This window comes from Argiope bruennichi, chromosome 8 (assembly GCF_947563725.1).
Source record: "Argiope bruennichi chromosome 8, qqArgBrue1.1, whole genome shotgun sequence".
Classification (NCBI taxonomy): Eukaryota; Metazoa; Arthropoda; class Arachnida; order Araneae; family Araneidae; genus Argiope; species Argiope bruennichi.
Genome location: NC_079158.1, coordinates 115089897 through 115113248, shown reverse-complemented (window position 1 = coordinate 115113248; position 23352 = coordinate 115089897). Strand labels below are relative to the sequence as shown.

At 30.1% G+C, this 23352-nt stretch overlaps 1 protein-coding gene across 2 annotated transcripts in view; it reads left to right on the top strand.

The window, feature by feature from the left end:
- LOC129981912 (regulator of G-protein signaling 9-binding protein-like) overlaps positions 1-23352 on the top strand; it is a 46855-nt gene that overhangs the window by 3057 nt on the left and 20446 nt on the right. For both annotated transcript variants that reach the window (XM_056092968.1, XM_056092967.1), the window contains exons 2-4: positions 6509-6701; positions 7562-7728; positions 18865-19004. In XM_056092968.1, the coding sequence (XP_055948943.1) occupies positions 6513-6701; positions 7562-7728; positions 18865-19004 (496 nt within the window). In that variant the 5' untranslated portion in view covers positions 6509-6512. The remainder of the gene's footprint in view (positions 1-6508; positions 6702-7561; positions 7729-18864; positions 19005-23352) is intronic.

Genomic DNA, 23352 nt, shown 5'->3' with positions numbered 1-23352 from the left:
TTTGAAGTTTTAAATAAATAAAAATTAACTGAATTGTTGGCATTTCACGATAACTTCTGAAAATATTATAACACAAAAATGGTTTTTGCACCATCAACAAATTATCTTTCTAATGATACCTTTTTGGTTATTGTAAAATTCCTTAGTCTATATTTAATTAACTTTTAAAGATATTTTGAAACATATTTTACAATATTGTCTTTGTTGTGAATCAAATTGTTTTCATTGTTATTAACTAATGTTTCATCTTGGCTTTTTTTTTTCTATTGCTGATGTTGAAGGTATGACTTATTTTTCTTTGATGAGTAGGTTTCTATATAAAATATGATTTTAACTTGCTTTGTGAAACTTATTGCACTTAGAATTAAAATTTAATTTCATAAATAAGCAATGGTGAAAAATTTTTTAGAGTGTGTCCATTTTTAAGCATTTTTATGCTTTAATGTAATATAATTAAATGTTTAAAAATATATTATCATTTGAAAATTGTTTTCTTATTTTAGTACATTAAATTTTCAGTTGAATAAAGGAAATTGATATTGAAAAGTTCTCTGTGTTGTTACATAAATCATTAAAAAAAAAAAAAAAAAAAAAAAAAAATCTATAGCACTCATAGGACTTCAATGATTTTGTTTTTCTTTACATTTCAAATATAAAAAAAAATTAGTTTCTGTATTGATTTAAAGTTAATAGTTCCCATTTTTTTAAATGAAATTTCACATTTTAAGTGAGATGACAAAAAATTAGGGAGACGCATAGTACAATGAATAGAATTGTGTAATTTATTTTGTAATAATATTTGAAAATTTTAATTGTAGTGAACCAATTGGTTATCAAAGATGGTTAATTTGATAATATTTTCATATGCTTTAAATTTTCTTTATACTAATATGATAATAAAATTATATATTCAAATTATTAAGAAATAATTTTCCCCCCTTCATTAGTAGTTTATTATTGTGTTCGCAAACAGCTTTTATTTTCATGATCCATTATGTAGCTAATTCTTGTTGTGTACATTGATATTAATAGAAGAGCGGAAAGAAATAACCTTAGAAAATGCTGGAGACCTGAAGATATTTTCAAATTAAATCATGCTCAAAATAAAATCTAACTTAAAAAATTGTTTGAAATCATAATAATATTAGAAAAACAAAAATAAATTATTAAAGTATTTTTCTTAGAAGAGTGGAAAAATCAAATACTTACATATATTTCAAGGGAATTAATATTAGAAAGAATATTATTATTTCACTCTAAATAGGGACAGCTTGTTCTTTGGTTTTCATATCCATAACACCTCTTCCATTCTTTCAAAAATGTATTTTTTTATATCTTTTGTTAACTTTGACAGAAAATTCATATCTTATAATAATCATATCATCATTATTATATAATAAAAGTTTTAATCATATGGCATTAGCATAGATTAAATCATTTATTATTCTCTTCTTGTTACTTCTATTTGAATATGAAATCCTTTGCAATTCTATAAAAGTTCAATGTAAGTAGAAATTAAAAAAAAAAATAATTCCATTTATATTGCACTAAAATTTAATTTAGTTAATTATGTTTGTATTACATGGAGTATTGTTTTATTTCAATGAAAAAATTATTCATGAATGCGGGGGGTGGGGGTGAATGATATTTCTGTCTCAGTAGCTGTACTATAAAAATCACAGATTGTGAATGAGCGAATTCCAAATCGGTATTTAATTATTGTGTTCTCTATCTTCATACATGATCTTGTAAAAAATTTTTGGATTATTTTAAAAATCATTCTGTCTTTAATATTTGCATGTAGGAAGTACTTCTGATTTAATGTTATAATATCCATAAAGTAGTGCCATTATCTGTAAAGAAAACTAAGTACATCTTAGATTGCAGATTAGAACCAAGAAAAGGGACAAATATTTTATGAGCCTGCTGTTGACATTTATAATCTTGCAATTTAATTTATTTTAGCACATAATAAATACTTTTTATTTAACTCTTGAAAATTATTGAAGTTTTAATATGCTTTCTAATAATAACAACTATTAGAAAACTAAAAAAAAAAAAAAAAAAAAAAAACTTTTTTTGAGAAAGGGGCCAATGTGTTACAGTAATGAAGAAATATATTTTGAAGCTCTGCTTGCTTCTACTCTTATAATTTGACATTCCCTCTAAGTGGTTGTAAAAATATTAAATTCTTTCTCATTGAATTTTCCAAATTGTCAGATAGTCTCTTGAGATAATCTTTATGAAAACAAGATTTCTTTATACTTTAAAAAGTTTGTAACTACATGATTCTGTTTGGTTGATTTATATGTACATATTCATAAGAGTTAGTTTATCTTTTGTTAAAATTGAACACAGAATATATATTGTTTATGATGTGCTACCTTCTATAGGTTTCACACAATTTTGGATGAAGAAATGGGCGTGTTTTATAATATTTAAGTCTATACTATTTTCACAATTTATATTTAAAGCTCTTGCTTGCTATCTTACTGTCCACTTGAGATTAGCTTTCATAAACAGTTCTAAGAAAGAAATAGGTTAAATCGTATGCATATATAATCTAACCGCTGGTTGCCATATCTTTTCCTGTTCACTCTGACATAGAATTCCAACATTTAATTGGTTCTGTTCACACGCTTTTCAACAATACAGTATGAACTCCCCTGTCCCCTTTTTTTGAAATTCACATCAATTCAATGTTTCACTTTGGTTGCTGTAGAAATATGTGCCATTATGCTTGGGATTTATCAAAATAATTATTAGATATAATTAACTGACTTTGTTTGGTTCAGTCTCTGAGTTACTTTTTTTTTTCTCTTTCAATAATAATATTCAAAAATTCATTTTTAAATCATAACCAATTTATATGCCTTTTATTGCTTGGTATCTTCATGTTTTTTTTTTGCTGACAAAATATTATTTATTTTGTTCATTGTTGAAATCAGTTTGGTTTAAGACCTGCTTATTCTTCAACATTTGTGATCAAAATTTGAAGTACTTAAGAAATATTTATAGAAAAAGTTAAAGTTTTCCCATATCAAATCTGTTGTGGAAACCTGCCTAGTTTAAATAATAATATTTATGAAAAAGTAAAAATATATTTAATATCAGCACTCACTAGAATTCTAATGTGTTCGTACATAAATGCAAAATGAGGAATACGTTCTGAAAAATTTTAATACATGTGTATATTTCTTTCCTTTTAGAAGAACTGCTTTTTTAAAATATTGAATTAGATGAATAATTATGCAATCATTTTTTGATGTTTATGCAATCATTTTTTAATCTACAGAAGCCTCAAAAATATTAGCATCGGCGAAATTGGGAAAAATTCATCTTTTGCATTTTTTTTTCTTTGTTCCAACAATCATTCTTCACATGAAACAACTTCTTGTTTTCTTTTGCGCGACAAATAATTAAATAATTTATGCTTTAAATAAATAATTGGTTCATAAATTACGTAATGATTGGTTTGTACATTGTGTTGGAGATCTTATGGACAACACATAGCTTTTAAATAATCTACTTCCTTTTTAAAGGCCTCCAATGGAAATATTTATACCTCATTCAGTTTTATAATTTTGAATTTAGAACTCAGAAATGAACTTTGCTATGAATATCAAACTTTTTAATATTTGCCCTGGCATCTACGGCTAGATTATTAACTAGGTAAAATAGACAACTCCCTCAGTGCCTCGATGGTTTTTTTTTCGAAGGGGGGGGGGTATTTTCAGAGTTTATTAATTTTATGTTTCATTTAATTTACAGATGTTAAGTGCTTGAGTTTATATAAATCAAGAACCGCTTAGATTTCGAAGCATTATTCCTAAATTTTTTTAAGGTTTTAAAATTCGTTTATAGAGTAGCGTGCCTTATTTATATTTCCGTAACTCTAACAAGCATTGTATTAAGGGTATTTAGTTAAAAGCTCTATTTTTTTTTACCGTTTTGTTTAAAATTTCTTTTAAAAATTAAAAAAAAAAAATTAAACACGAGTTAATGGAATCTCTATCTTGAAATTGACCCTCAGTCAAATGTTTTGCTATTTCGATATTTGTTATTTAAAAACTGTTTATATAGAAGTTAAATTACAATTAATAAAGATTCTGGACATTGAGAAAATGAAAAAGAAAGGGTAAAATTTTCTTTGCTTAAACCCCCTATATTGGGATTAATTAGACTCTGCCGATATCTGCTTTGATATTGGAATATTTGATATATTATATCTATTTCACGATGAGAACTTTGAAAAAAATTCTGTCCCGTTAAAAGCATTATGCTACAGGGAAGATTAACTTCGGTTGTTAAATTTGCGAGAAAAACTGTGCAGTATTACCATAGCTTTGACTTTCGTCTCAAAATTATTTTCACATTTGTTTAAAAAACGTTGTATGTTCCGAAGTTATAGCTGAAAAATGGAAAATCATTTTATTTTTTTATGGAGGTGGGTAGATGTTAAAACATTTTTAATGACATAGTTAATTTTTTTAAGGTGCTAAGAAACTTGTGTGCCAAATTTCCTTTGATTCCATCTCGTCGGTGTTAAATTGTATAAGGTTTAAACAAACAGACATTTAATATATATATTGATATTTTAAAATTTAATTTAATCCTAATTAATTTCCTAATTTTTTATCCTAATTCAGACCACGTCAAAGTCATTCTAAAATATTCTCTTATTTCCTGATCCTATTCCACTTTTTCTTTCTAATTAATTCAACTGAAGCTTTGTAAAAATGACTGCGTCAGCGGTTCCATGTGCCGAGTGAAGGGATCCCTCTGTTTCTCTTATCAAGGTCGCCACTTGTGAGAAATTACAATCGTAATCGACACGTGTCAGAAATCTTATGTTATAAGAGACCAGGTATAAAATGTCCAGTTGCCTTCATTTTTCGCTTTGAGTTGTTCTATGTTGTGTGTGTTCTTCGCTCTTGCTTGTACATATTGCTGGGATGAAATAAAACGAAGTCAAGAAATCGAAAATCTCTTCAATGTCTTCGAACCTGCCTTCTGCTTTTAAAAATTATATGCTTACATATATATATAAAGTGGAAAACGAATACAACTATAACCATAATTCGTAATTAAATTTGGACAAATAAGCTATCTATTAAAACTTCCCAATTTTGACCATGAAAACTGTATGAATAAAAAATTGGTTCCTTGTTTACCTCAAAAACTTTGTTTACTTAGCCAAAAATTATGCCTTGCACTACAAAACAGGAGGAAGTATCGGTTAATAAATTCAAATTCTATAATTTTTTAGTCTATATGAAAATAGTGATCAAAATATTAGAGATTCTCCTCTCATTAATATGTACCAGTTTGTCAATGACTTACTGCTGTAGCTGCCAGAAATTAACCATTGAAGGCATTCTCATTTTAACAAGTCGTAATTATTCCTATGATTAGTGTAAAATCAAACAAGAAGAATACTTTGCATGAGTAATCAAGAATACTTGATCGTGGATGCACGCGTCGGCACTCCAGTATCTCTGAAATAACACGAATAATGTTCACGGGTTATATTTTGCAACAATGCTGAACAATTACAGATAATCTTAAATATCTAAGATAATGGAGAATATTCTGGATGAGAATTGTGGGTGGGTGAAAGGCATTTGGTATTAATGTCCACAGCAACACAATAGCAATAATCCGCAAATTACTGTTGGTATTATATATGGCATCACAAAGCATATTCAAATTCACAAACTACGGACTTAGCAGCGGATGGGTTTTAAGGTAACAAATCTCCAAAGCTTTCTGTGATGCTATTGAAGTACAGGGAATTACGTTACTGTGAGATCAGCAATACCTAAATTGAACTTCTAATGTTTGAAAAAAAGTTACTTTCACTGCTGTATTTTGGCTTTTGTTTCTCAGTACGCAAATGGCAGAGTTCGAATATGATAGAAAGAGACCAGCTCATGGGTTCCATATGTCTAATGATTGTTTTTCAAGTGCTGTTGTTGGAATGATGATGTGGAGTATCAGTTTTAGCAGTATATTAGATTCTTTGTTACGTTTGCTTAGAACTATGCTTTACAATCTACCTTATTATTTTTTCATGTTTTGTACTGTCGGTCATGACTGCTAATTTGAATGTCTAATTACTTTCTACTGGACAAACATCTTGAAGCTTATTTGGCGTTTGTGAAAGACGTAGAAACAAATTGGATATCAGATGGACCAAGACTGCGAATTAAATACGTGTTCCATTATTTAGGTTAGAAACCATAATTACACAAAGCTTCTTTGTGTTTAGGTAATGTGGGAATTTCTGATAAGAATCGGAGATTTCAATTTCTTTTGAAGGCAATGCATTGAATCTCGAAGGTTTTGATTTTCTATTAACAAAATTAGTCCCCTCTTTTTCCCCCCTTTTGAGATGGTCTGTTCTTAACTATTTTTTACAAAAGTATTACAATTGTTTCTGCGCGAGATCGTTAAAGTAATTTTGGTCTCCACTTTTGGATATTAATGTATGATATGTGTCTCACAGCATTATGGAAAATGGCCGCCCGGCAGCCTCTTGTAGCCCAGCTGCGCGGAACTACCAGTTGCCCTCGTTCAGCAGCTGTCTTCCTCCTGTGCTGTCTCTTAAGGCCGATTCCATCTCAACGCAATGCTCTGAGATCATCGACCATTTCAGCATGGAGATAGCTCAAGCCATGGCCCCAAAAAGTGTCGTCAAGGTATGTTTTTATTGCGTATGTTATTCGTTCCTGTTAAAACAGGGCTTTTTTTAAAATTTTTTTTTAAAATAAGTTTATTTGTGGGTTAATTATTTGAAAATATTATGGAAGAATGTGACAATAGTATTCAGTCAATTGGCTTCTGTCAATATTCTTGTTTCTTCTGTCAATATTTTTATCATATTTTCAGAATATTTGTTTTAGTTATTAGTTTTAATTGTGTTCGTAAAGAATTTTTGTATAAGATTCATAAAATATTTGTTTTGACAAAATTCGTATTGCATATTCCAGATATGAACTCGGAAACCTTTATTTCTTTCAGCACCTTTGTTTATTCAATTTTAGTATTGCGGCTATATTCTTTGAATGGATTAAAAATTCATGAAACTAGATTTCCATTGGTATCGTTTGCAAAATTCAGCTTGATTTTTTTTTTCCTCCAATGCTACTTCAGATAGCAAATTTTCTGTTTGAAACTTCAGATTTTTATCTACCAATTTCCTAGTTTTTATCTACCAAATGGATGCCTCTTGACGTCGTAGAAATCATAAAAATTCCAGCCATTAAATCTTCTATTCGGGACATTTTGTCAAAGCTCTTGACTTTAGTTCTCACCTAAAGTAAAAAGTTAACGTAATATAAAATGTAATATTTTTTTTTTCTATTCTTTTTTTTTCTGTACCAATATGCGCTTTCTCTAGATGGTTCTTTGTTGTTTGGAAATGTCTAATGTCATCAAATATTGTTTGTTTTATCGTGCTAGGTGGGGTTGCTCTTCGGCGGCTCCATCAAGTTTTCCTCATGATCTTTGGCTAAGTCGAGGTATTGCTTGCATCATATACCAATTTATTTTTTTTCAGGAGGTGGAGGACCTAAGCCATCAGATCTGTAAATACCATTCTTTGGCTCTGACCATTGGCACGAACGTGGATGGAGCCAACCTGCGACAAGAGCTTCTGGAGCGACAGCAGAAGGCCTGCAACACAGTCGTATCCACCACCTCGCAACTCTCTGAGGCCTTGAGAAGGTTGGTCGTCTTCTCATTCTTTGCATCCATATAGCCGATATAACTATCCATTAAAATTCCTCTGGCTTGATGAATGTGCCTTACTTTTCCTCGTAAACTGAAGCATAATTAATTAAAAATGTTTGCTTGTATATGCTATACTTTTTAGATTTAATTTTTATTTGCATAAGTGCGAATTTATTATGGAATAGGAACATCTTTTGTTGAAATAATGGTAAAATAAAAATAGTTAATAGTTCGTTTATGGATTTCGATTCTTTGTAATTCGGCATGGCTTCGTATTTGCAAGCAGTTCCAGTTTATATTATTTTTGTCTATAGGTTTCAGATCACAGTTTCTTTGTTGCGACCCTAATACTCCTTCAAGATTTATTTTAGAAAACAAGACAGGTTTTGTCATATCTTCTATTTTGATAAGATTTTGTTTGCTTCAAATTAAGGTTTCACACTAACCAAGTCGCTGCTATTTGTTCATAGTGTCGAATTATGCAAAATATTAGCAATGACCTCTGCATCATCAATAGTTCTTTTCACGAGGTTTAGTCCAATGTCTGGAAGAGCAATCCTTTAATAATGCATATTTTATTCTCCATTAGTTGATCAAAGAGTATCGAGTGATTTTTCCCTCCCATCCAAAATAGCAATGTTTCGAATGAAACTTTTCACTATCTTGAATAATATTCAGTATTAACCATTTTTGACGACCATATGATTCGCCCATATTGTTGAATTTTTTGGCAATGAAACAATGCATTTTTTAAAACATTTTTCGAAGTGTTATTGAAGTGTTACTGAAACAATTGATTTTAATTGAATAAGTCTATTACAAATTAGTTGTGTGCAAATTAAAAAGAAAAGTGAAAATCCTACTTCGGAAGTAATGTCCAAAGAAGGCATTTTTTTAAATCTGAGTTTTAACACTGGCAAAAGCATGTAGTTAAAGTTTTGATGGATGAGCTTGAATTTCTTCATAAAATTGTTTCAAATTAAAACCAAAATAAATTTTTAAAAATTATTAAATTTTTTTAAATGTTTGGAAATGAAGCTGATATTATTAAAAAGGTAATTCGTGTTTGATTGTAGGATAATACAAGAACCACTGAGATAATAGTTTAAGAATATATGAATATCAGTTATAGGCAAGTAATAGCGATTACAGAATAAAGTTTTTGCCTATATGGCAAACCTAAAAGAATTTATAAGAACGATTAAGTGGCACAGAAATCGTCCTTTTTTAATGTCAAATTCTCTGTCAAATGGCAACAATCAAACCATCGTACGAATTTCAGATGCTTTACTGAACGTTTTTAAGCTGCATTTCATTCAACGCTTCGCTTAGCTAATTAATAAAGACACAAAGGTTTAAAAGGAATGCACGGTTGCAGGCCGCCGTGTCGCTAAAAACTTCATTTACTTAAGGGAAAGATGCTAAAGCACAAGTGGATAAAAATGGACGTAAAGCAAAAGATTTAATCAAGCGCAGAAATAAGCTTAACCTTCTCCAGATGGGCAAGTGCCATTACTTGTCTATGGAAATTGATGTTCATATCTTTCAAAAGTATTATCTCAAAATGATTTTTTCATTGTCTTAAAACTCAAAAGGTTAACTTTTTAACAATATTAATTTCATTTCTGTGCAGTATTTATTAAATTTTAATGAATTTTTTAAATTAAATTTGATGCACAAGATGATGTTTTTTTTTTAATGTTATGATAAAATTAAAAGTTATCCGTTAAAATATTCATTCGTATGCTTTTGTCAATCATTAACTCCGAAATAGGATTTTTTACTTCGAAATATATATACTTTTTAATTTGCACGCTGTAGTAGATTGTAATTTCATGTTTTTCAGCCATTTCAAATTGCCAGATTATTAAAAATAAGGCATTCCATATTAATCGTTGAACAGCCTAGTTGAAAATGATTCATTGATTTGAAAATGATTTTATTGATCAACTTGACAGAATTCCAATATGTCATACATGCAACTAAGTTACTTACACTTGAATGCGGAACGTATAAATTTTGAAAGTTTATATCAATGCTTTTAAACTTTCATACCTTTTTTTTTTTTTTAATATCAGTCTACGGCTACATATTTACACGAGCGCTATCTAAAAAATATCAAATCTTGAATTTTCCTGCGTATGGTAATGATGCTAGAGAGGCGCTACTGTGCACAGTGGTTAAGTTGTCTTCTTCCACTGTGCACAGTGGAAGAAAACTTAATGCGCATGCTTGAATTTTCCCTCCGTGTTCGAGTGTATCAGTCGCTGTTTGCTGGCCGCTGAGTAAGGTGCTGTTAAAAGTGTTCGTCAGATTTTTGATTTTTCTCAAGATGACTGAACGAGTTGAACAAAGATATTGCATCAAATTTTGTCGAAAGCTGAGTGACTCTCAAAGCGAAACAATTCTTAAGATTCAGCAAGTGTTTGGAGGCGATCCTATTGGAGTAACACAAGTGAAGGAATGGTTTAAGCGATTCAAAAATGGCTGCACATTGGTGGTTTGAGATCATCATCCAGGGAGGTCACAACCCCTTGGAATACAGCTGTTGTTGAGAAGATGGAAAATCTGGTAAAGAGATATTTTCGTTTGACCGTATGGGAGATTGCCGAAGAGGTTGGGATCATTAATAATTCTGCACATACAATTTTGCGTGATGATTTGAACATGCGCAGAGTGCCTGCGAAGTTTCTGTCGATACTGCAGTCGGTACAATAAGAAGAGCTCCGTCTTGAGATTGCGCAGGACCTTCTGCACACTATCAACACAGTTTCTGAATACTGCGATTACTAGGGATGAGTCATGGTTATGCGGGTGCGACCCAGAATGAAAAGCACAGTCGTCGCAGTGGAAGCATCCCGAGTCTCCAAGGCCGACAGGTGCGATGCAAAATTCAGGTGATGCTAACTATGTTCTTTGATATTCGTGGAAATGTACATCGCGAATATGCACCGAAAGAACAAACAATAACAGAAGAGTACTATCAACAAGTGCTACGCCGAACTTAGAGATGCAGTTCGGTGCAAAAGACCAGACTTCTGAACGACGACAAATCATGAAATGCTCTGAATCATTTGTCACGCCTGATCCAGACTTTCTGGAAGAAACGTGGAATTCCAGTCGTCTCTCAATCTCTCTGCTCTCCAGATATTCACTTTCACTGTATTAAGATCTTTCCGAGTGTTAATATGTGCAGTCCGCCAAAAAAAAAAAAAAATAATCGTGCATTTTTTTTTAATTAATTGCAATCTATTAAATTGAAAGAAAATATTAAATATTATTGCGGATCTGTAACGTTGCTTCCTAGCACGGTTAGTTCCATTGTTGGAAAGACCATTTTACGATCAACTCTATGGGGTCAATTCACGGTCACGTGTCTGACCGCTTCTGTTCAATTTTCAACCGTTCTGCGCATGTCGGGATGTCTGCCGAAAATGTTGATGAAAATATTGTTTGGTAAATGTTACGTTAGCCAATCAATTATTAAAAACTTTTAATTTTTTAAAAAAAATTAATATTTTGAATTATTTTCTCTAAATTTTTGTAGTTATGTAGTTTTATTTCTTATATTAAAATTTTAATTGGTATTTTCAATGGAATTATTGTTTTTGCATAATTAATTAACATCGCTTTTTAATTCGTTTGGTGCCGTTTTATTCTTTCCTTTCTCATATCCTTTTTTATCCAAAGGATACATTTTGACAAAGGACTATGGCAGTGTTTTTGAAAAATTACATGTTCTTTTTTACATACTAGCCGCCTTTGGCGACCAGCCTGTTCGCCAATCTTAATGTTCGTTAAAATTTTAATAATTAAATATTTTATGCAATTCCAACTTTAATAGATTCTTCAGCAAAATATTTTAAAACTTCAAATTTTGATAGTCATATAATTCACTCATAATATTATAAAGGCCTTCAGTCATAACGTAATATGTATCTCTCTAATTTTCTGTTACCCCTCGTAGAATTTATGCTTTAAATTAAAGTGTAAATGATTAATCTGCAATTAATATAATAATATTTTTTACTGAAACAAAGCATTTTTTTTAATAATATGATTACTGATAATAGAGTCACTGAGCGTTTAAACTTTATGGGCACTAAAGAATATCTTTCTTCATTTATGTAATACCTCAAGAATTTGTCAACAAAATTTTCTCAGATTCATCATGAACAGATCGATTCATTAACAATGTTTCATTTTAAATGCATCAAACACTAAGAAAATAAAATGAATCGTTTAAAATAATCGGTCGAAAACAGGTTTAAAAAAACTACTTACAAAACGATGTACTTAAAACTATAAGCATATACAAAAAAAAATATATAACTAACATAAATACAATTTACTTACAAAAGCATGCAACTAACCTAAAAATAATTTAAATCGTCCGTTGATAATGGTTGTCATGGCAACAATCGGAACACAATGAGCATGCGTGAATTTTCTTCGCCAATTACGGTAACGCAAATGCGTGAATTTTTCTACGCCAGTTGGGGTAACGCTATGCAGATTATACATTTTTAATTTCCTTTATTCTGTGTTATTTTAATCCAAAAGTACTTCAGAATGAATCTGAAACATGGATTAATTAACAATGTTTAATTTTAAATGCATAAAACATGAAGAAAATAAACAGAATCGTTTGAAATAATCCGCCGAAAAACGTTAACCCTAGCCTCATGACTGTTGGGAGAAAAAAAAAATTGAAGCCCTACTCATTTGGCGGTGGGGAAAATGGAAGATTTTTTTTGCGGAAAAGTTGGCGGTGGGGAAAATGGAAGATTTTTTTGGAGGGAAAGTTAGTTTTTAATTAATAATTAAAATTCTAATTAAAATTTCAAAAAAAGGGACCCCAGGTGCACATTCCCGACCTCTAAGGTATACATGTACCAAATTTGATAGCTGTATGTCAAATGACCTTGCACACATTGAGCTTTATTATAAGTATAGATTATTTAAATATTATTGAATGTTGAATCTTTACATTGAATTGATAATTAATTACATTGAATAAATATCATAAAATAAAACAAACATACAATACAGTAAATTTAATAAACAAGAATAAAATCATAATATATATATATATATATATATATATATAGAGAGAGAGAGAGAGAGAGAGAGAGAGAGAGAGAGAGAGAGGGAAGTTAAATAGGATATAAAGAGGAGTTGGAAGAAACACCTTTATGCTTTATGCACTTATTTTTATATCAACAATATTCTCTGGAATGAATCTCTTTCATTCTCACAGAATCCTGAAGTTCTTCCAGCTCTTTTTGCAAATTGCTGATCTTGTCGATTATTTCAGAAAAAGTAATAATCTGGGAAGAAGCAAAGTACATTCCACTGAAACTACAATTTTTGATGATGATGAAATTTTGATCTTAATAAAATTTGGCACACATGCTCTTAAAAACACAGGGAAGATTATCGTCAGTTTCTCAAACTCCATAGTTTAATTTGGATCCTAATTAAAAATTAAACATGTTTTTGGTATTCCGAAATATCTTCTGAAAATATTATAGCAAATAAATTATTTTTACATCCATAAATTACCTTTTTAATAATGTCAAATTCATTTTCTTGCAAATTTTTTTTCTAATTTTAGTAAATTTAATTTTATATACATCTGTAACAATGTTTCTTTTATTAACTAAATTCTTAAATGACAACTTTCCACTGTTTGATCAAATCATTCAATTTTCCTTTACCAGTGTTAAAATTAAGATAAAAAAAAAACTGTTTTCTTTTAATATCAACTTCGAAGTTGGATTTTCACTTCTGCTTTCATTTTGTAGTGTATACGCTTTTTTAATTTGCATGAAGAATAATTTGTAGTAGATCGATTCCATTAAATTCATATTTTTCATGCAATTTTAAATAAATTCATTCCGTTTTAATGGTTTAACAGCTAGGAAAACCAATATTCCAGACAAACCAATTGGTCGCTAGAAGTAGCAAGAATAAAATAAAATAAAATTAATTAAAAAGATTTTAGAACAGCTGAAAGGTAAGACAGATACATATTTTCTATAACATTCTTTTGTAATTAAAACAAAAATATCATAATGTTAGTTCAAATTTCATTCAAATGATACTTAAAATCGTTTGTAAGAATTTTTTTTTTAAATTTTTAATATTTATTCCAGAAAGAATATTAAATAACAGTTAATTTGCTGAGATATTGTTATTGTTTGATTTCATTTTTTAAAGAAAGTTATTTTATCAAATTCTTATTTTACTGTATTATCCATACACAAGTAGTTGCCATTTTATTTTATTCAATAAGGTTTTATGCATTCAGACATTTAATTTCATATTTTCGTACATTATATAGAATTTTCCTTCTGTGTGTGCGTGCTTTTATTTTGATTAAGGGATATCTCGCAAAACATTTCAACAGCTGTAATCATCTCACTTTGCAAACTCAATTCTCTTGAAATGTAAGTGTAAAAAAAGTAGAAGGACACTAGATTTTTTTAAAATAAGGATTTTAATATCATTACCATGCTATTCAAAAATAAAATATAAATGACAACAAATTGAACAATTGAAATTTCTTTCATTTGAAACCGTGTAAAAAACGTAGGACAGTTATAAAAAGAATAAAATATAAGCGGTTTTAATAAGGAATACTCTTTCCATTAGTTTTTATGACTTCGAATACTCTGTTTGGAAGTGAATCATACAAAGATTGGATTTCTGTTTGATAAAAATTATCCCATGAGGTCACTCGAAACTCAGAGAGCTATTCAGCCTACTTCCCACCGTATACTCGACGAACGTATACTCGACGAACTATACTCGAACGTATACTCGACGGTCCTACTTCCCACCGTATACTCGACGAACGTATACTCGACGAACTATACTCGAACGTATACTCGACGAACTATACTCGAACGTATACTCGACGGTCCTACTTCCCACCGTATACTCGACGAACGTATACTCGACGACGTATACTCGAACGTATACTACGTATACTCGACGAACAAGCAATTTCCAGATATTTTCTACTATATTCAGATCGGGCCTTTTAGCTGGCCATGGCAAAACCTGCACATTATTTTTAACTCCATTGGCAGTGTGGATTGAGGCTATATCTTGTTGAAACATCCACTGTTCTCCTAATTCGGAGCCATAAGGAATAAGCTCAGAATTCAGAACATTAATGTAGTCTGAATGCTTCTGCCTACCGTTGAGAAAGACCAAACTTGTTCTTGCTCCATAACCAACTGCTAACCTGACCATCAAATTTCCTCCTCCCATTTGTCTAGTTGAATAACATTATTCTGCATTTTTCAGATAATGCCAATAGTATTGATAACCGTCTGAACCATCTAAGTTAAACTTTTTTTCGTTTAAAAATATCACAGAAATCCATTCTGTGATCCATGACATTAGTTCCTTAGCCCAAGACAAACGATTATTAATATGTGTTTGTTTCTGTTAAACTTCTGGGCCTATAACCAACTGTTATCCTTCTTGGCTCATAATCAACTCTGTTATACTTTAGGGTAAACTAACGAAACTTTAATAAAGCAAGCAGTGAAATTTTTGTGTCAAGAAGGCATAAAGATGAAAGCAGTTTCTTAAAAAAATGACTTTTATTAAAAATCAAGAATAAAGTCAATGTGCTCGTCACTGGAGCAATCAAAATAATAAGTTGAATAATAAAAACTTAAATCAACATTACCAGACCTCAGATTCGAACCGTCTAAAATAACTAATCGGCATAGTTAAAAATGTTGAAGCAACATACAGTTGCATCGCCAAACAGTCGATGCTCTCCCTCTTAGAGCTAAACACATTTCTCATATTCCCTATCCTTCTCTTCTCCTAAAAACTACGACACGAGCCGAAATTAAAATAGTCGCTCGATTTGCATTTCGATTGTTGCCAACCACAAAACTCGCAAAAAGGTCGGGTTCGAATCATCGGTTTGTTTACTTTCATTGATATCATGGAACGGGATTGGAAAAACAACACAAGGACCGTAAAATTCGGATCCGAAAATAACTTTCGCATGGTTTTTCTTTAAATGTCTAACAGTTTTCACTTTGGATGATTCCTCCATTTTTTTTTTTTTTTTTTTTTTTTAACGAATCTTTTGGACCTTTGGGTGCAGTTGTATATTGTTTGCTTGGACACATGAGTAAGTCCTGCTTGATTTCACATCAAGTGGCTTGCAACACTTCCACTACTCTTTTTAAGCTCATGAGCAAGATTCTTTCATTCACGAGGCGTTAATTTTTTTAGTTAAGACCTCGTTTTATTTAACCAGTCTTCTTTCTTATTCCGTTTCTGTTTGGATTTTTAATAAAATTAGAAATTGTATTGGTATTGCAGTATACGAGCGATCTCTCTTATACCCTTACCTTCATCTTTATATACAACAATTTGACCCTTTTGAAAATCATTTAAGGATATACCTCTAGGCTTTTTGAAATTAAAGCATCAGTGAAATGTTTTAACAAAATACGTTTTCCTCAGAAAAAACAGATTTAAAAAAAGTATATACTTAATCTTGTACTCGTGCACATTCCACCAAATAAAAAAAGTGCAGTAGTGCCCTTCTACTTTTTTTCACACACTGTAAATCGCATATTCTCGTCTTTTTAGTTATAAATAGAGGTGGCTATTTCATTTTTACATGAAAATAAAGAAAACATTGTTAAATAAAACCTACAAAAGAATCTATTAGCCAGGATAAAAATATAAAAGAAAATTTACAGAAAATGATTCCTCCTACTTTTTTTACGCAGAGTAAAATTTGTTACACTTATAGATTTTTTTAATCTTTCCCCCCTTTATCTTTACATTAATTAAAAAAATTCTTTATCTAAAGCAACGTTGGAAGAACTGCTTTGTTTTTTTTTTTTTTTTTTTTCCTTTTGCTAGCAAATTCTCTTGTAACATTGAGATGTTCCTCAACGAAAGCAAAATTCATACAGATCCGAAAGCTTTTGACTATTGCTATATATTTAAAAAAAATATTTGAAAAAAGCGGATAAATTTTTGGATAATGATGTTATTGATCTTGCTGCTTCGATGGCATCTTTATGATCGATTTTATAAATTTAAAAATCAATTGAAATTTTAAAATGTGTCTTCATATTTTTTTTTTTTTTTTCCTTTTGCTAGCAAATTCTCTTGTAACATTAAGATGTTCCTCAACGAAAGCAAAATTCATACAGATCCGAAAGCTTTTGACTATTGCTATATATTTAAAAAAAATATTTGAAAAAAGCGGATAAATTTTTGGATAATGATGTTATTGATCTTGCTGCTTCGATGGCATCTTTATGATCGATTTTATAAATTTAAAAATCAATTGAAATTTTAAAATGTGTCTTCATATTTTTTTTTTTTCCTTTTGCTAGCAAATTCTCTTGTAACATTAAGATGTTCCTCAACGAAAGCAAAATTCATACAGATCCGAAAGCTTTTGACTATTGCTATATATTTAAAAAAAATATTTGAAAAAAGCGGATAAATTTTTGGATAATGATGTTATTGATCTTGCTGCTTCGATGGCATCTTTATGATCGATTTTATAAATTTAAAAATCAATTAAAATTTTAAAATGTGTCTTCATATTTTTTTTTTTTTTTTCCTTTTGCTAGCAAATTCTCTTGTAACATTAAGATGTTCCTCAACGAAAGCAAAATTCATACAGATCCGAAAGCTTTTGACTATTGCTATATATTTAAAAAAAATATTTGAAAAAAGCGGATAAATTTTTGGATAATGATGTTATTGATCTTGCTGCTTCGATGGCATCTTTATGATCGATTTTATAAATTTAAAAATCAATTGAAATTTTAAAATGTGTCTTCATATTTTTTAAAAATGCACAATTTTTGTTTTATATATTAATTATTTTAAAGTAAAATAAGAATTATTGTCAAATATTTATTATATTTTGGAATATATTGGAAAAATGATAACCATTGGGAATTCCAAATTTTAATTTTTATACCTCATCATTCATTTTGCCAAAAGTATAAAATGCTATATGTATTAGAACTATTTTAGTCTGAAGAGTCTGAGTATTTATTTAAAATTAGTTGCAGCTGAATAATGGGGGAGGGGGATTGAGTTTCTGTTAATTTAACTTTGAGGATGATATTTTGCATGAGAAGATATTTTTTGGAACCTATAGAGAATGTATTATACGGCATTGAGCATTTATAATTTTATTGAACAATATATAGTTATGAACAATTATAGTTATGAACAATATGATCAAAAGAATTCGGATGCGTTTTTTGATGGACAGATCGTGAATTTCATTCATGCTGTTAAGGAATTCGGGGCTCCTCCGATTTGTTAGTCGTTGAAGAAACACAACCAGCAGGTTTCAATTGTAAACAACGATTTTTATTAAACACGAAGACAAGAATACGCAAACAAATATACACCCGAAACGAACACGGGCAACAGACTACAGTACAAACAGTAGTCCACAAGTAGTAATCAGTGGTAATAATAACCACAGTACCCAAGGCAGCCAGACAGAATTCTGCAGGAGGTGGGAATTTTCGTAGCTACTCTCTACGGTCTCTCCAAACGCCTGCAATTCTCCACTGTCTCCTCGCCTTAGCTGTATTCAACTGCCGATTCAGTACTACACGACTATCTACTCTTCACATGAGTCGATGCTGCTTCTATAATAAACACCAGGACTCGGCATACAGGTCAATTCATCAATCGCTTGAGCTTCACACAGCGCTTGCTCTTCGCTGGACTGATCCAACTATTCGCTGTTGACTCTTTCCACGATCCAATACACGACTGACTTCGGCTTGAGATTTCCGGCCTTTTATAGTTCCCGGAGCCGGGCAGAGACGGTACTGGAACTAGCAGGCATATCTCGGTTCCTATTGGCTCTATCACCAAAATTCAGGAAGATTTCAGTATTATCTTTGTCGCCAAGCTTTGGGATCACTGACTCGGCACCCGATCTTCATCCAGCAAAGCTGATCGTAAAATCGTCTTTCCAGTAATTGAACTAACCGTGATGGGAAGCAAAATTATAGATTTGTAACAATACTAGTGTTATTTAGACTATTCCTTACTTATTATCTTGACTAATTTTTGCTTTCTCTTTTAAAGACAAGAAAACATCCCAAAGAAGGAAATGGACGACTTGAATCGGTCGTGCCGCGTGCTGGTCGCTTGTGTGCACACTTTAGATCGAGAGCTGCGCAGGACGCTCAATCTTTACCACCTGTTTCCTCTCGCCCACGACCCAGGTGGGTAACTTTTTCTGTCTTTTACAGCGTTCTGAAATGCCTATTTTTTTCCTGTATTGTTTGAAAAATTCCGCTGTATTCTAGCACTGTACTCAGAAGTGACATTAGTGTTTGTTCAATGGAGGGGCACGATCACCTATATGGGGGGGGGGGGGAACGTAATGATGACCCTCTTAATTTTTCATCAGATCTTTATATTTTTGTTCAAAAGCCCTTTTAATATTTATATTATAGTTCCGCATGGGTTATAAAAGGAATGTCAAAATTTGTTGAGGATTTTTTTTTTAAATTTTATGTTTATTTTTATAGGGCTTATTATTATTTTAGTACACATTTCAAAAGGATATTTACTCCCATCATTGATGAAGTTAGCCTCAAGTCGCGTAATTCAGTTTCCTTAATTAAAATTATTTTAAATTTAATTCAGGCTCAAACAAAACACGGAAATAGGACTTGATGATCAAATTATGTCTTTGAATTCAATCACAATGACATCCATCATTTGCATATCTCACCGACATTTTACACAGCATTTTAACCCTTCTTTGCACGATGATGGGCATTTCCATCATAACATTTAGTGAACAAAAAATTGTATTCAAAACAGTACTGTAAATTGGTTGTTGCTGGCAACTTTTTTCTTGACTATTGTGTAATAAGAAACGTAGCTGTAAAAAAAAAAAAGTCAAATGTCACAATCATTATAGCGGGTTTGGACTTGTAATTCCGCACGCGAAGAACGTCTATTTCTTGAATACTTTTTATATAACTAATCTGAGATTATTTTGCTAATAAAAGCGATAATGATTGGAGAAATTTAGAAGAGAGGGACAATGAAGATTTTGTACTGAGCTTAACATGTAAATTTCCATGATGATGGATATTTCCATCATAATTTTTTAAAACTATTTTATATTATTTATTTCACAAAGAAAGAAAAAAAATCATGCAATGAAGGGTTAACATTTTTCTTTTTGCATTCATCATGAGGGACTTGTATGTAAGAATATTAGATTAGAGCATATGCGTTTATATTTAAATATAAGAAGATTTAATTCAAATGTTTACATATAGATAGTGTAGTTTTGCGTCCATTCCCAGATATTGAACGGTACATTCCATATTAAAAAATAGGACTTTTAACTTAATATAAATAAAAGTCATTGGGGTTATATGTAGATGTGTTGGTTGTCGTTTGATGTGTACGTATCAGCATTTGGAACCGTAACGGACGCAAAATAGTAGAATATTTATTGAACATTTTATAGGCAAGTATGATGGGGAGGGGTGGGGCAGAAAATACGACCTCGGTAATTTATCACTTTCTCTTATACGAAGGTACAGAAAGTATTGTAATCGTCAAAATAAATAAATAAATCGAACTTGATATTTTGATCTCTACGTTTTAGACTCTCCTGAGATTGAAAACATGTTTTTGGGAAATTTGAGTTTCGACATGGAGATGCGCATTTGCTAATGATTAACAACTGTATGTTATCGATACAGAGGTTCCAGTTGGATTGTACGTCGTTCACGATTTGTTCTGTTACATGCAAAACATAGCAAAAAGATTCACAATAATTTTAAATTTAAACTTATTTTCCTTTTACTTATATTATCTTAATATAAACACTGTTTAGCAACGATTGCATTGTTGGCTTGTTTTGAAAGCTGATTTGCTACACTTTTTTACGTAACTTTTTTGCTGGCTGAAGACGATGTTTCTACAATATATTTAAAAATGGATAATTTGGCCTGGTCTGACAATCTTCTAAATGCATTTACAATTGCTTTTTATTTTTTTATTACTGTAGTGGTGTGAAACTAACAATTCGAATGATGCTAAATTAATCCACTATAGGTTATTCAAACAAATCAAAGAGGGATAAATGATAAGAAAGATATTTTTTGCTTTTTTACTTTCTCTTGTACAAAGTGAAAAAGTTTACGCTTTTTGATTTGTTCAAAGAAAAATAACTGTAATTTCAACAAATTCGACTTCGAGATTTTGACTAGCCTTCAAGTTTGAAACCTCATTCCATCAAAAAAAAAAAAAAAAAAGGAATTTTATGTGCCGATCTGTAAGCATGGTGAATCAGAATTACTATGGACTAGATGGATGAAATTCAGTAGATGCTCTTTACACCAAATTTATCGATTTCTATTAGATTTGGAACAAAATCTATTCATAGGAAGTACTTAGTTCGACTTACTGAATACAAGTGAAAATAATATCTTAAGAGTTAGATAGATAAAACATCTAACATTTAAAATTTTCTATAACATCTAAAATTAAAATTTTTGTATACAAATTTCGAACCATATCCGTCAAGAGGTTGATCGTCTGTCAGTCTGCCCTGACATGAATGCTGTAAATTCTGAAACATAAATGATTTAGGTAAATGAAATTTGATACATAATTTTAGCATCTGAAGTATAGACCCATATCAAATTTTGAATTATATCTGTCATATACTATTTGACAGATTTTGGCTTACATTTTATATTTCTTTTTGGTTTATATTTAAAATTAAAGTATATCTAATAATAAGAGTTACTTTGATACCATGATAAAAATTCAAAGAAACGAGCTTATATGGGGAAGTGCATTTAATGTAGTAGACATGGAAAATAGGATACATAGAAGTGTTGTTTCCATAAAAGCTCTATAATTATCATTTAAGTATTGTAAATTATTTAAAAAGTAAGATTTGTTAAATATTTTAAAATTCATTGATATTATAAAGATAATAATGTACCCAAATGTAATGAAATCTTATTGAAATACAATTACATTACACAGTCATTGGCAGATATCCAACTTGGCTACTATTTTGGATCACTGGTCTGAGAAGTTTTAAGGTATAATTAAAGTATTATTCTATAAAATAAATTTGTAATACTTGATTATAATTTGTCTGATTCCAATATATTTCATGATATTGGCCTAGTTATTACAATATTTATAAACAGTGTCCATTTAAATAATAGCTTGAATGATTAAATATTAATATAATAAAAGGCATTTTCTTGATGTAGCAAAAAAATTAACCTAAAATAAACTAGTAACTAAGTTAAAACTGAGTAAAAAAATGAAATTGTCCAGTGTGTTAAAAGAAGGTTCTCATCGTGTCAGTGCTGCAAAATGCCATCCAACACTACATACGGTTGACATAAGTAGTATGTAATTTGTAAAAACAAGCTTTGGTTGAACATAGGGAAGCGTTTTTTAGAAGCTTCTTGAATTGTATTATATTAAAGAAATTTAATTTATTTGTATTTTTAGTTATTGATAAATTATAATTTAAAGATTGATTAAACCAGTAGGTGGCCTTTTCCACTGATTTTTCTTGCTTTCCTTCTAAAAATGTCAAATAAATGCTCATAGTGTAAGTATAACATATCAATCAATATATCTAATTTTGATTAATATATGTTTTTTAAATAAAAATTTCACATTTATTTTAATGAATAATTAAAGTATTCCATATAATTTTAATTGGCATAATTTGATTATCATTTACCGGAATTCTTTTATGTGTATAAATTCATATGCAAGTAATATCTATTCGTTTTTCATTATAGTTTGCAAACAAATGAATTTAATTAAGTCTACTATTGGAGAAAAACAATAAAGAAAATAAGTATTAAATAAAGGAATTATAATTAGAAATTTGCCTAAAAATTACTACAATGCATTGATGACATTGACTTTCTATACTTCAATCGATTTGTTGGACATCAAAATAAGAAACAAAGATCATTCATAGAACATTGCTTATTCAATTTCATTTAATAACCTCAGAGCGATCTAACACGAGATCACAAAAAATAGTGAAAGAAAAAAAAAACATTTTAAGTTCAAAAAAAGATTATTGAAACTTTCCTGAGTAATAGAATTTTTTAAAATATAATTTTTTATTATTCATCATAATTCAAAATTTCCAATTTTTATTTATTTTTCTGCCAGTGGATGGGGCTGCTGTTATTTTTTCGAAAGAGTCGAGAGATGGGGGGGGGGAATGTTGAGACGCCCTATTTTAACTTATATGAGAGAAGATCAAGACTATTTTCAAGTTATTAATATTTTCGTTTAACAAAACTTAACTACAAAAATGTTTTAATAAACATTGACCATTGCTTACAATTTTTTTCATATTTTGCAAAAGACTTGCTTTCTTATATTGCAAAATTTTTCCAAAAACTGTAATATTCAATATATATTGTTTTTAATTTAAAGATTCATTATGCTTTAAATGAATGAACAAATGTACAAAGCAATATCTTTTGCCCTTAAAAATTGAGGAGTAATGCAAGAATGATAGTTAATAATTAGCACAATACAAAC